The 14161-nt window shown below is 41.8% G+C and overlaps 1 protein-coding gene across 1 annotated transcript in view; it reads left to right on the forward strand.

The window, feature by feature from the left end:
- The window catches only part of nr5a2 (nuclear receptor subfamily 5, group A, member 2), a 72449-nt gene that overhangs the window by 36825 nt on the left and 21463 nt on the right, over window positions 1-14161 (forward strand). The window contains 2 exon segments of the mRNA XM_028587068.1: window positions 3535-3654; window positions 7993-8140. Of these exon segments, the coding sequence (XP_028442869.1) occupies window positions 3535-3654; window positions 7993-8140 (268 nt within the window).

Consider the following 14161-nt stretch of genomic DNA (forward strand, 5'->3'; position numbering starts at 1 on the left):
AATTTATGTTAATTGCCAGCACATTTGGTTGGTTTGCAAGTTTACAGTAATCATACAAAGACAAAATATGAGGCTATGAAAAGTATTTAAAATCCAATATTATGTCAAAAGTGAGGGAACTTCTCTCCTTTACCTTCAAAGTATCACTTACCGATTTATATTTCTAAAGTTTTCTATTCAGCAAAATGAATTTCTTTGAGCAAAAAGAAGTTTGAACTTTTTTCATAGATAATGAAAGATTTTGTATTTCTGTCTTTTTAAGGCAGTACAGGTGCTATAATACTGTACATCAGATCGGCATGGGAATTGTTACGTACTTAACATTAACAAAGTATAGTTTTAATGACATTCTTCTTAATTTGGCTGATCCATCCAGTGACATAAACGTGTTAATTTATACAAACAATATAAATATGCTGGTTTAGTTTGTGTGTTAGAGGCAACCATTGGGCTGGTGAGAAAGAATGTTACTTACTAGTGTTGTTACATTAAAATGAGAAAAATAACGATCTGGACCATGTACAACATCCTGTCCTATAGGGAGTTGCAGATATAGTGTGGTACATGTATTTTGAATTTTATTACCAAGTAAAATAATCACTTTCATATTTTGAAATAATCCAAAAGTGGCTCATGACATCACTCACTTTAGCCATCATTAAAAAAGAAGTATCTTCTTTAGCGTAAAAATGAAATAAGCTACTTATCCACCAAACTGCTCATCCTGACTTTCCATATTACTATTATGTCCAGAGAGAAATTTTCAAGAAAGCTGTTTTACCACACCCTGTCAATATATAACATTGCATAATTGTGTTTTGGGATCCATTGTAAGTAATAAAATAGCAAACAATGATAGCAGTGATAACAAGTGTATTATATTGTATATCACTTAAATAAGATACACTCAGGAAATAACAACCCAACAACACGTTGGTTTCCCACTCAGTCCACATTGCTGGAAACAGTAAATTAGCAGTTATCTGAAGTTTCCATGACCATGTGGTGAGATAAGAATTAACAGACTAAATAAATCTGCTGTTTCATTGCACCTGGTGAGTTCAACAAACTGCTCATTTGAACTTTGTTGTGTCATATTGTGAATGAATCAAACTGAGAAAGGCAATCAGCCAATGTTTTACTGACGGTATTGGGGGCATTTTCTCTGCACAGAAATAGTATTCAGGTCTTGCCTGCATGACAACACAAGACGAAGCACTCTTCAACTCCATGTCAGAAAGTTCATATTATCTGAGAGAGCAGGCAGCAGATCTTGTAAGATCAGGCGCCATGAGTGTTGCTCATTTGACAGAGCAAAGGAAGAGCTTGTCAGGGAAACAGCTCGTGTCGCTGGCACTTAAAAGGTCAGCGAACTGAACCCCAACCCCTGGCCCGCCCTCACGCCTGTCTGTCTTTCACCAGTCCCCCATTTCCAAGCGGGTGTCCCCAGCCCTCGTCTAGGCTGCTATCACCCGCCGTCATCCCCTCTGAGCTGCCCCCTTTGATGACCCAGGCCTCTTGTCAGAGAAGAGCTTCCAGGCAGGCAGAGTGAGGACAGCCCTTTGATGAGGACCCCGACACTTGCCAGTACTGCTGACATGCAGGGGGGTCCTTTGAAGAGCCTTACATGTACCCATCCGTCCACACACACACACACACACACACACACACACACACACACACACACACACATATCCACACACACACATACACACTGTTACACATGCTTCTAGGGTATAAGGAGAAACAAATTGGATTGGGGCACAGTATAGAAAAGTCCCTCCTTTGACTGTGTTTCTTGCTCTCTGATGGTTTTAATGAAGGCATTTTTTCATCATGTTCTTGAGACGCCGTCAGTGTGGGACCACAAAAAAACAGATTTATAGGAAGGAGGAGGAGGGAGACAAGAAGAGTTCATGATGCTGTCAGTTTTTTTTTCCGGAAAAAGGTCACAGAAGCTTTGTTGTATTTTGTCATTTGACTTTCACTAAGTAAAGATACATTGTACATGTAAGGCATTCAAAGATTGGATACTTTTGGGATTTTTTGCTTTCACCACACTATTTATCTATTATATTTTGTGAACAGTTTATTTCAGTGTGATAGTCGGGGAGCCACTGAACTTTGATTAACCCCGATGATCTGAAGGGGTACCTAAATCAGAGCCAATACACTACCAAATGACAGCTGTGGCCAAAGACAACCATACTGTTGGGCAGGTCAAATGTTCATGTCCTACAACATTCATGTGATATTTGGCTTTGCCAGGTCACTGATATGGCACAGCTACATGTATTGTTATGTCTGCCTGAAAGGTAAACTGATGCTGTGTGACACCAGCCCCAATCACCAGTCATAACAATCCTAATCAACAAGCAACAGACTTCAGACTTGGCCACAGCCACTGTCATGTCATACAAGATAATAAAGTGTTTAACGAGCTACACTTGTTGACATCAAATTTGTACCTAAGGTCATTGCAGATTTCAACAAACGGATCCCTGTGCAATTTCTAGATGGCACAAAAAGAAATTCCTTTCAGTGGTGTTAATGCTGCACCTGCCTGTGTCGCAACGTTTTACCATCGATCCACATTCTTCATCCTACAAGTTGTGGTTGACATTGGCGATGGACATCACAGACAGTTCTCACAGACTCAAAGCAACAAAGTAATTCACATCACCACAAACCCGCAGTGTGCACAGAAAGACACATTATTCCCAATGATATCACAAAGAGGACAATGTTTGTTGATAGAAAAAAAGAGTCGGGGGGTAGAAAGAGCCTCTCATACATTTTCCTCATTCCTTCCTTCTCAATATGGCCTTTTTTGGCTGCGTCTGGCAATGCGGAGTAATGATTAACACAGCCAGGCATGGGAAGAGACTAACAGTTACAATGGAGGGGGTTGTTTTGGTGTACAGAACCACCGATTGACCTGCCTCAGCTTCCCAAGCTCAAATGGCACGTCCCTGGGAGCCAGCGGCTGACATACAGGGGGAGAAAAAAAAGGCTACTTAATCATTATCATATGTAGAATCACTCAGAAACTGCTGGCAGTGGGCAAACAGATAAACCTGGCAACATTGTTAAATCAGGCACGTAGCAAAGTGCATAACTGAGTGTGGAAAGGTTCACATGAGAAAACTTTAGAATGTGTACAGGGGACTTTTGAGCTTTGTGTAAGATAAAATAATGCCAGAGGTTTGCAACTCATTGACCCGTGAGCAAGCTTACATTGCAAACAGCTGTCTGTGATATTTACAAGCCGCTGAGGTTGACTTTTTGTTTTGAGGTTGTGACACTTGAATTTATCCTGTGTTGGAGTGGAATATAATCAATTGAAGGAAATGTAGAGATGGTAGATGATGCAACAATGTCAGGATAGCTTTTTTAAAGAAATATTTAGTTTATATTTGTGCAGTTTAATGCACAACAGCTTCTTATGTTGATCTTCTTGTGAGCTTTCAGTCATTCTTGTTTTCTAACCCCGACAAGTCAAGTAGTTGACCTGATGTGCCCATTTCTTACCAGGTGGATGACCAGATGAAGCTGCTGCAGAACTGCTGGAGCGAACTCCTCATCCTCGACCACGTCTTCCGGCAGGTGATGCATGCCAAGGAGGGCTCCATCCTACTGGTCACTGGCCAGCATGTGAGTTGGTTGAACCCCACCCTGGAAACTTCCAGCTATCTCCATACTTTCCTTTTTCCTCCAAAACCCTGTCAACCACGCATCACTCGCTCCTCATCACCTCAATATTTCCCTTAAAGCTTTATTGATCACTCAGCCACACAGGACTCCTCGCTTCATTAAAAATAGATTATGCTTATAGATAAACTAATGTCACCAAAATAATCAATTTAGCATTACTTTCCCAGTGCATGAACACTGCGCCAGCTAATAAATGAAGCAATCGGTTACACATGTTGCAGCATAGAGAGTGGGCCGACAGATAAAGAATGTGGCTAAGTGTGTTATTGTGTTTTACTGGGGCACTGAAGGAACTTGGCGGGAGCTGATGCTTGAGGCCCAAATGGAGGTCCTCAAAGCATCAGGATACTATGATTTTGTGTTTAGCTTCATACACACATGCACAAACTACACACTATCAAACAGTAAACACATAAACCCAGAGCATGCAGGAAAGACTCCTTCAGCGTTCAGTGATTTTCATAATCTCATGCACACAAAAAGACATCAGACTGCTCATCATGAATATGCCTCTGACCAGTGGCATGGCTGTCAGTGAGGTGAGAAGTCATAAATTATAGATTGGCTTGCTCTCCAAAACATTGCTTTTCAAAAAAATGTTTTACAACAATGCATGCTGGTATAAATATTCAAGCAAGGCAAGTGCACTGTGTACAGGGGATTCCTACTTTAATTCCATGATTCGGAATGAAGACAAGGTCAGGGGTATATTTTCTGAATAGCTGATGAAGTACTGCCTGTGGTAAATAAGCAGTAGTACTTCTAGTGGTGGAGTAGTACAAACTGTGGCAAATAGCATAGCCAAAGTATTAGGAGAAATATTCACTTGGCCCAAACAAGTACATCATGCCAATATACACGCAGACAGGTGAAGATAAAAAAAAAAGAACAGGAAGGAGGAAGAGCCAAAGAGAAGAAGGATTGAGGTAACAGGTGGTGGAGAGTGGGATAAATGGAGAAGGGAGTTGGACAGACATACTGTAGAGGAGTGTTCACAATGAGGACAGGAGGAAAGGAAAAGGATGGAGAGGAGAGAAGGAGTGGGGTGATAGAAAATGATGGAAGCAGAGGGCAAAGGAGAAGAAGGGATAAAGACGGGAGTGAAGAGGAGAAAATGAGAAGAGAGATGGAGGACTGAGACATGGCAGAGGGGAGAGGAAAGAGAGAAAGAGGTCTGTTGAGGGAAGAAAAGGAAGAAAGGAGGAAGAGGCAAAGGGAGAGAAGGAGTGAGAAAGGAGAAGGAGAGAAAAAGAAGGTGGTAATAAGGAAGAAGGGGAGAAGGTAAGGAGGTGCTGGCATGAAGAAAGGATAAGGAAGAGATAAGACATAAGTAAGGGCAGACTAGGGAGGACAGTAGAAGAAAAAAAGGTGGTAGGGGACACGAAGGAGAAAGAAGGAGATGAAATGAGGAGGGATCGAGGAGGAGATGATGAGAGCAGTTAGAAGAGACCGGAGCGGTAAGGAGGAGGAGGAGGAGGAGGAGGAGGAGGAGGAGGAGGAGGAGGGGCTGATAATCAGGGGAGGCACAGGGCGGCAGTTTCGTTTGCATACTTTGGTTAATGAACAGCTGGTGTTGGGTGGGGGAGGGGTGTGTGTGCCTGTGTGTGTGTGTGTGTGTGTGTGTGTGTGTGTGAGGCTCTGAAACAGTTCATTATTTCCTATTATTCTCTGCCTGGCCAGGGGTGACAGCACAGCGATAACTCCAGGGATATTTAGAACACAGTAGCAGCATTACCCATAGCAAATGTTGCACAAACACACACACACACACACACACACACACACACACACACACACACACACACACACACATAAACACAGCAAATCACATAAAGGCTGTTTGGGCCAGCACTGTTCATTGGCCACATTGCTCTGTAATGTGCTAATAACGTAATTGTTACAATATGCTCATCATATTGGTCCATGGGATATTATAAAAAGAGTGATAACACCATATTCCAATAAGGCAGTATTAGGCCACTTATACGAGAAGTTTAAGTTGATAAAGTTTGTGTTGGTAACAAGTTTAATGTCCTCACATTGGCAGCTATTTTTATTATTATATTATTTATTTTCAAAAATATTGCTTTAGGACAAATTATTTGGTCAAATGGAAATTCGGACAGAGGTTTCTCCCCTCTTGCTTTGAATCAAGCCTTTTCTTTGCTCTCATCAGTCACACGCTGCACTCGGCCTTTCAAAAAAAAATCCATGGTACCAGCAGATTTACTGTTACAGCCTGTCATGCAATGTCTGTCTTCTGTCTCTTTCTCTTGTCCTAATGTTCCTTGCTTGCAAATTTGTTCTTATTTTCTGTCTTTCTCTGAACTGCTGCATGTCTTCATGTCACCAAGAGAAGTGACAAATGGCCATGAGTGTTTTTTTAGTTTAGGGTGGAAGAAAGAAGGCTTCTTCTTTATCCTGTCATAGGATCAAACGCACAGCGTAACTTGTACAAATGCGTGCATACATGAAATGACAAAGATTGGACTGAACTGTTGAATGATTAAGCAAGGCCTTGCAGCTTGGCAGCCAGTTATGAAAATCCTGATATTTTGATAGTACAAAGCTCCTGGTGTACATGACATTCAAATGAAGAAGAAATGCATATACAGAAGTTTCTCCGCCAGTCGTAGATTCCTGTGCTTTCAAACAAGATACATTTTCCATTCCTATCTTCCACACACATCAAAGCTTTCTACCCACCAAAAGCGATCTCACCTTCCATATTCATCTTTAATGTTCTGCTAAGATTATCCATCGTATTCATGATGTATTAAGATTTGAAGGTTTATTCATATGTTTACTCAATGTCTCTCCAGGAGGGATAATAAAGTAGTATTGATTGATTGACTGATACGCAAGTCACCAGGGTTAGTGCTAAGTCTGCTATAGTGATATTATAGCGTTTTTTCTTCTCCCTTTTTACTTAAGGCTAGAAGGCAATAACCCAAGGCATCACCATCAACAGTCCAATCCTTCAATGAAGTTATTTCATGCACAGTTGATTTTATGTAAATTGATTGACACCTTGGAAGGGGGCCAGTGTCTGCTTTTCACCGAGTCATAACTCTTAACCATCTCAAAGGTGGGAAGAAGGAATGAGAGAGGGACAAAGGAGTTAAAGATAAATTGGGAGAGAGGTACAGTTGTGTAGTAAAAGAGAAAGGAAAGAAAAGGAGAGAAGACTGGAGGAGACAGGAAAACCATGTGGAATTGTTCACATTTACCTCACTTTAACCCTTTCCATCCTTAGACTGATGAAAACAGGCTCCAATCATCCTATTTACTGGATACAAAAATTCCAAATCCAGGGGTGTTTTTGATTGCAAATAAGGGCTCACAGGGACCCTCTTTCTCCCTGAGCTTAGGGAACTGTGCACGCCAACATCTATCTTCCCCTGGAAACCCTAGCACAGTCAATTATGGTAATAAATTGTCAATAAATATAAAATTTTAATATGGTCCTGCTTACTTTGAGTGGCAGCTAAGGACTTGCCTCCCAGATAAATGTGCTGCGGCTGCAGGAAGTGCACCTGAAAAGGAAGTGTGTGTGTGTGTTTGGACGGATCGTTGCACCCAAGAAAAATGGGTTTATGGGAAATCTATCTATCTATTTATCTATCTTGTTTCAGCGTGCATACTATTGTTTTGCTGTATAACACAGAACAGAGAGAAAGAAGTCAAATCTGGCAGGTCTTGGAGGTGAACTCCCATGCTCTCTATATACGCCCACAGCATGTTGTCATAAAAAAAATAACTGTTAAACTGCAAAAACCTGCATAAACTGCAGATGCTTTTCTACACATCCACTAGTGTCTCAGACAGACCAAATCTTTTGACTCTGTGTTGAGAGTGCAGTAGAGCAGGTACAGGGATGAAAAAATCATTACATGAAACTCATGGTGGTGATGTGTTCAGGGTACAGTCATGTGTTGTATAGCTGTCAACAATTTTTGCGCATTGGGGTTTTAGATATATTTTCATTGGTTAAAATAACCCTTAAATGGGCAGAGATAAGCAACCCAAAGAACAAACATCTACAGTTAGCAAACAAAAACCGAAATGTAAGAGAAGGGAAAGCTCATAACTATTAAGTCGTGTTGTAGCTCCACATACTGGTGTATCTTTTTAGCTAGCTAGCCTATCCAACAGGTTGCTAACAAACTATAAATATCTGGACATTCAATTCAACATCCATGAATCAAAGTAAACCTTTAATCCATATGTCTGCCTCCAGAGCATCTCCTTACATCCTTTCCTTCCTGCTTATTACAGGTGGACTATGCAGTGATTGCTTCACAGGCGGGATCCACCCTCAACAACCTGTTGAGCCACGCCCAGGAGCTGGTGGCCAAGCTACGCTCCCTGCAGCTGGACCAACGGGAGTTTGTCTGCCTCAAGTTCCTGGTCCTATTCAGCCTTGGTGAGTCCCTGAAAGCCCTGAAGCGGAAATATTTGAGGGGGAGATACAGTAAAAGGTTCCTGGGCAATTGTTCCTGCCCCACGAAGAGTCAAGGCTCCTGAGGAAGGAGTAGGGTATGAGAATTAAAGTTATGCAGTGATAGAGAGAGGCAGGAAGGATGGGAGAGAAAGGAAATGGAAGGAAGAAAGGGGGGAGATGGGGGAGGCATGGTGTGGTAGGAAGGATGGAAGGAGGAGGAGAGGAGGGGAGAGGGGAGGGAGGGAGGGAGGAAAGAATGAAGTGACCAGTGGTCTGGAAGGGATAGCAGAGTAAGTGAGGGTGGAAGGAAAGAGAGGAGGTATGGTCCTCTTCCAACAGAGAAAGGAAGAGGGCATGCTTTTACACTTGCTTTTAAACTATGCAATTCTAGTTTCCTTTTATTTAAAACAACTGTAAATAAATACACAGTTGTGGGAATGTAAAATGAATGTTGACAGTTTACATTTTGTAATTTAGCTGTTGCTCTCTAGTGTACAATAGTGGTAGAAGCATCAATTTCAATATATAAATGATAAGAGATGCATGATTAAGGGAAGAAAAAGTTTAGCTTTGGGATGTATGAACAAGCCAAGATGTGAGATGGTTGTATGAAAATATTTCACCAGACAGTGAGGTTGGGGAGTTGCAAGGGGATGGGAGTAATTTTCTTTAAAAAAAAATCGGTTTAAAGGAAATTTTTAGTTTTTTTTTCTCTGCGATTGAGCTTTGGCAGGTCAGAAAGAAAACAAGGGAGTTGGGGTTCAACTGAGGACGGGGGAAAAGAGGAAGGAGAGGAGATAGGAGGATGATGAAGTGGGAGAGAGTGGGAATTGGTGGGAAGCAGGTACCGTGAAGCATTTGGGATTGGTGGAAGGGAGCTGAGGCTGGGGAGAGAGAGGGAGCATGGGATTTGGGAAGTGGAGGGGTAAGTAGCCAAATGAGTGTGTGTGTGTGTGTGTGTGTGTGTGTGTGTGTGTGTGTGTGTGTGTGTGTGTGTGTGTCTGTGTGCGTGCATGCATGCGTGTGTGCATGCGTGCATGTGTGTGTGTTTAGATCCTACACTCTCTTAGCCGAGGTCAGACATTGCCAGGAGACTGTCATCTCTGTCTCTTTTCTAACAAGTCTGGGGCAAATGGCCATTGAGGAACACAAACACACACACACACACACACACACACACACACACAGACTTGACCAAACATATTTTAAACATCCTACATTACTGAAACCAATGATGTCAAGGCAGCTTGCCCCTTCCTTCATCCACCTGTAAGCCACAAGGGTCACACTTTCACTTCTTTACCTTCTCTAAACAAAGAAAGAGGGACTAATGAACTGCTACACAAAAGCACAGGCACACACACACACACACACACACACACACACACACACACAGTGCACATACACGCACTGAGGTGATCAGACCGGATTAATACTTGTGTTAGTGGTGTCTTTGGTACAGTGAAGAAAGAGGGAGGAATGGGGAAGATTGCAGTGGGGCATTGGAGTATGTGTGTCTGTGTGCATGCATGCGTTTGTTTGTTTTTTTTTTTTTTTTTTATGGTGCAGGGATGTTACTGGGGCTGAGGGTCTAAATAATTTGGCAGAAACATCATCCATAATGAAAGGCTCACCTGAGGGATGTGTATCGCCCCCGGCAGTGCCTGTTCAGGCCTTCTGTGAAAGAAGCCCGACACTGACGCCGTAGAGCTGGCTGAGGGGATCATTGTTGGTGGTGGGGGATGGGGAGGGGCTTGAGTAATGTAAAGTCAGGAGATTTAGAATTGATCTGATTAATAACTTACACAGCTGAACAGAGATGTGAGGTTGAGATACATACATTTACCTGAGAGGAAGTGCATAATGTGTGCAGAAATGAGAAAAAGCAGGGGTGCATTCACTCATCTGTGTATGTTCACACAGCTGCTTTTGAACTACGCGTAGAGCCAATTAATGATTGTAGTGAAATGAGGCATGAAAGTAGCTCTGCACTGACTCAAGCAAAGATTAGACTCTCCCTTTTGTATTAGCTTGAGTTTAGCGCTAACACTGTTCACTGTGCTCTCAGCTAGGGCTAATATATAAATGGGATGTATTCATTATGACACAGCTTTGATACAAGGAACTACTCTTTGTTCTACTTTACTGTTATACTGTATATGCTGCTTGAATATGTCTGAGGAAATATTAATACTTGAATTTGGCATTGGAATGATAGTACCCTATCCTTAAGCATGCAGATATTTTGTAGAAAGCAAGCATTTTAAAAACATTGGCATTGGGTATTAAAAAAAATTAATAAAAAGAGCTGTTCATAATCTATGGTTTTGCAGAATCATCCAATATCTGTGCTTCTGGCTGGCAATACAGTTGTGTCGCTTATACTATGACTGCGCTTAAAGCCTTTCTAGTACCACAACTATAACTACTGCTCTCCCATGTGAGTCATGGATTTTTTGTTTTTTCCCCCCTATCATTCAGTTTGAGTCTTGATTTTCTTCAGTATTTCTCTCTCTATCTCTAGCTCTCTCTCTTTCTATGGATAGATGGGTCACCTCCTTCCTGCCAGAAGAGCTCTAAATTAGGCCAGTTGTCGATAAAGATAGGGATAGAGATGTCACTCCAGCTGAAAGGAGACACTTGTCCTGATCTGTGTGCGTGTTTGTCTCTCTATCGCTCTGCTCTCTTTCTCTGTCCCCTGTCACTTTTTGCTCATCTTAAGTGAAGGCTTTCACCCTCTTTCAAGGAGGAGATTATCACTCTCAGAGCATTGATCTCTTAAGTGTTTGTAGGACTGTGAGCAATGATTGTGTCTGTTGGGTGTTGAGCAACAGACCCACAACACGGCAGAGAGAGAGAGAGAGAGTGAGTGCTCGGTGGGTCAGAGTTCAGTAAAGGATTACTACTAGTAGTTGTATGGTGTCAGAACACTGTTAATGGGACTTTGATTTCCTTTAAAAGGCTTACAGGCCTAATAGAAAGACTGCCAGGTTGTTGTTTATATGACCAGTGACATGAAAGCCCAGAGGTGAGAAATGGGTCAGAAGTTCAAATTCAGGCTGAGGAAAGTTTAAAAAAGACTCTTCTTTACACTTTAGGGGGAATTAACTCCCATCTGCACTGTACTGTACAGTACATGCTCAGTAGAAATCTAAGTTTGTATTGGCAGTTCCCAGGTAGGAAGTTATGGAGCATGTGCTTCCTAAAATTAGTAAGTCCTGTGATATTGTGATGCTTGAAACCTGCTTAACTGTCAATGGAAAAAGAAAAAAATAACAAGCTTTACTGATCAACTTTCACCAAAACTGATACAGATGTATGCCTGATGCATGCCACCATCACACAGACAGTTTCCATACTGGCAAAGCAGATGGAGTGACAGAGGTCAGAGAGTGTTCAGCCAGCAACCAGTTAACCCAGCTCTACAGGTCAGACCCCATCAGGTGTAATTGGGTGAGACAGGCGCTGCCAGTCCTTGTCAGCCGAGAGGAGAACCAGAGTAGCTGCCAGACCAGCGCGGGGTGGTAAATGCTCCCAGCGGAGAGAGCAGATTTGTGGACATAGCCCTAAATAATGCTCCCATATTGAAGCCTTTAGAAGGAACAACGGCAGTGAAAAGCTGTTAAAATGTGGAGAATTTAGGCTAGTGTTGTATTCCTCTGTAGCGAAGGTTTATTTAAAGAAGTCACATTGGTAGTTACATTAACTATGTAAACTTCACTTCCATGTGTTTCCCCTTACGTTGCTTTAAATGAAGGAATAGGTCAACAAACTGTATTGTATGCATTTTTTGGATTACATCATGGATACTGTAAGTGGTTCTATCTTTAGTCTGGAACCCCAAACTCTAAAAAGAATACACTGATCTATAATGTCATGCATGTATATTCTGCCCATTCCAGCAGTTGATTTGAACTATATCATTTCATTAGCAATTAAGGCTTTATTAAGCTGTTAATTACCTGTATTTGTTCAAATAACCGATTAATCATTTGGTCAAAAATATGTCAGAAAATAGTAAATAATGGCCAGGACAATAGAAAGGTAGTTTTAGCTCTAGTATCAGGTGTCCAAAGCAGACTTTTCCTGTATGCATTTAAACACATGAGTAGAAAACTATTCACATTTTCCTCATATGCCTGTAGAGCACAGTTAATATCTGAAACGTTATATGCTGTTTAAGAGTTTATTTTTAAACAAAACAAATAACAATGTTTACAACATAAAGCCAGTTAATACAGTGAAATAAATATTCAACACATGATGAAATGACATGTACAGTAATGTTAGCTGTTGTTTATTGTAGGTCAGTGGTCAGACATCAGTAGTGTTGCCCATTCATAAGAAACCAAGACAGCCAGTGATTCAAGAGCAGCCTCAGCACCACATTAACTGTCTGTCAAGTGATTAGTCAGGTTCTGAGATCGGAGTTTAGAGACACCCACCTATCCATCCCTCCCGCCCTCCATCCCTCACCATCCATCCACCCCGTCTGCATTGTCTCTTCTCTCATTTCTCTGCCCTTTCTCTTTTTTTCACATCCATCTTTGTATGCCTCAATCTATTACTCCATCCTCACATGCACCTCCATCACTTCTCTTTTATCTTTACCCACATCTGAACCGCCACTCATCTCTTTTCCTCCCTCCCTCAGCTTTTCCTCCATGCCTTTCCTTTCTTAAACGTACAATATGTAACTTTCTGCCGCTAGGGGTCTCTCAACCAAAACAATGGACGGTAAAACTGGACTTTTGATGACGTTGGGAAGTTGCATGGAATTATGGGAGTTTTTAGTGTTAAACACCTTCGCTGCCGGTTAGAATGCATCAGTTCACGGACGAGTTTACCCATTCAAATTTATTTACGTTACGTTTATTCATGTTATTGTAATAAAATAGCTGCAGTTTCCCCAACATAATTACGTTTTTCTTGATTAGATTTTTGACCAGTTAGCTAGTGAGCCAGCAAGCTAACAGTAGCCAGCAGCTAAAACACAAAATATTTCACATATCAATATCACCTTTTGGATGGTTTCAACACCGGGGCGGACGGGGTTTGTTGTAACGCTATCTAGCTACTACTACTACTTAACGAGGCTGAGAGACGGGTGTGGCCAGGGATTGTCGGGGAAATCTCCGCGACGGCGACCCAGGACGTTTGATGCCTGTTGTGCATCAGCAGAACATCTCCCAGCTGCCCGGAATTATCTCCCTTTCACTTTTCAGTAATCTTAACTTTTCGTTTTGGTGCTTAACCCACCTTTTGTCGGGTTAATTTAGCTAACCGTAAAGACAGCTAAACGCGAAGGGGGGAGAAATTTGGCACATAGCTACACCAGTAGCGCTACGGAGATGTAGCTATAGCTACCGCTATGGATGTTGCCGCTGTTGTGACTCGGTGCTGGGTCTGATATAGTCTGTTTCCCGACGTTTAATTAAACTGACGTTAGCACTGGAGATAAGTTCTGGCCGGGGGTTGCTGTGATGAATGTAGCTGGCTGATAGCTGACTTGGGGCTAACGGTAACTAGCTAGCTATATGTCCCGGGGCTGTTGTCAGCTGTCATCCCGACTGAGTCTCTCTGCGCCGGGGGAGTGAGGCAGACAGACCGGGGTGTGCTACTTTGGCTAAATTAGCATTAGATTAATCGTCTATCTATACAGCTAACGTTAACGTTACTAGTGAAGTTATTCGTGGGTTAGCTCAGTCCTGTTAGCTGTGGTCGAAACAGTCATATAAAATAACAAAAAACATAAAATTTATTAGCGTGTTGAACGATGTTGTAACCTCATAATGTTACCCACAAAGCTTTAGCATCAACGTTAGCACATTGTAGTAACGTCAAGCCGGTATCAATATTGAACTTTCAAAATAGATAAGGTCTCTGTTGTATTACTGTGATAAAAAGTGGGATGTAATTAATCACAAAATGATGATGTATGGCAAAAAAAAAGCAGTATTACGGTTACAAGTATTTTTTTTCTGTGACATTGTATGATTTACA

Source organism: Perca flavescens, chromosome 9 (assembly GCF_004354835.1).
Source record: "Perca flavescens isolate YP-PL-M2 chromosome 9, PFLA_1.0, whole genome shotgun sequence".
Taxonomy (NCBI): Eukaryota; Metazoa; Chordata; class Actinopteri; order Perciformes; family Percidae; genus Perca; species Perca flavescens.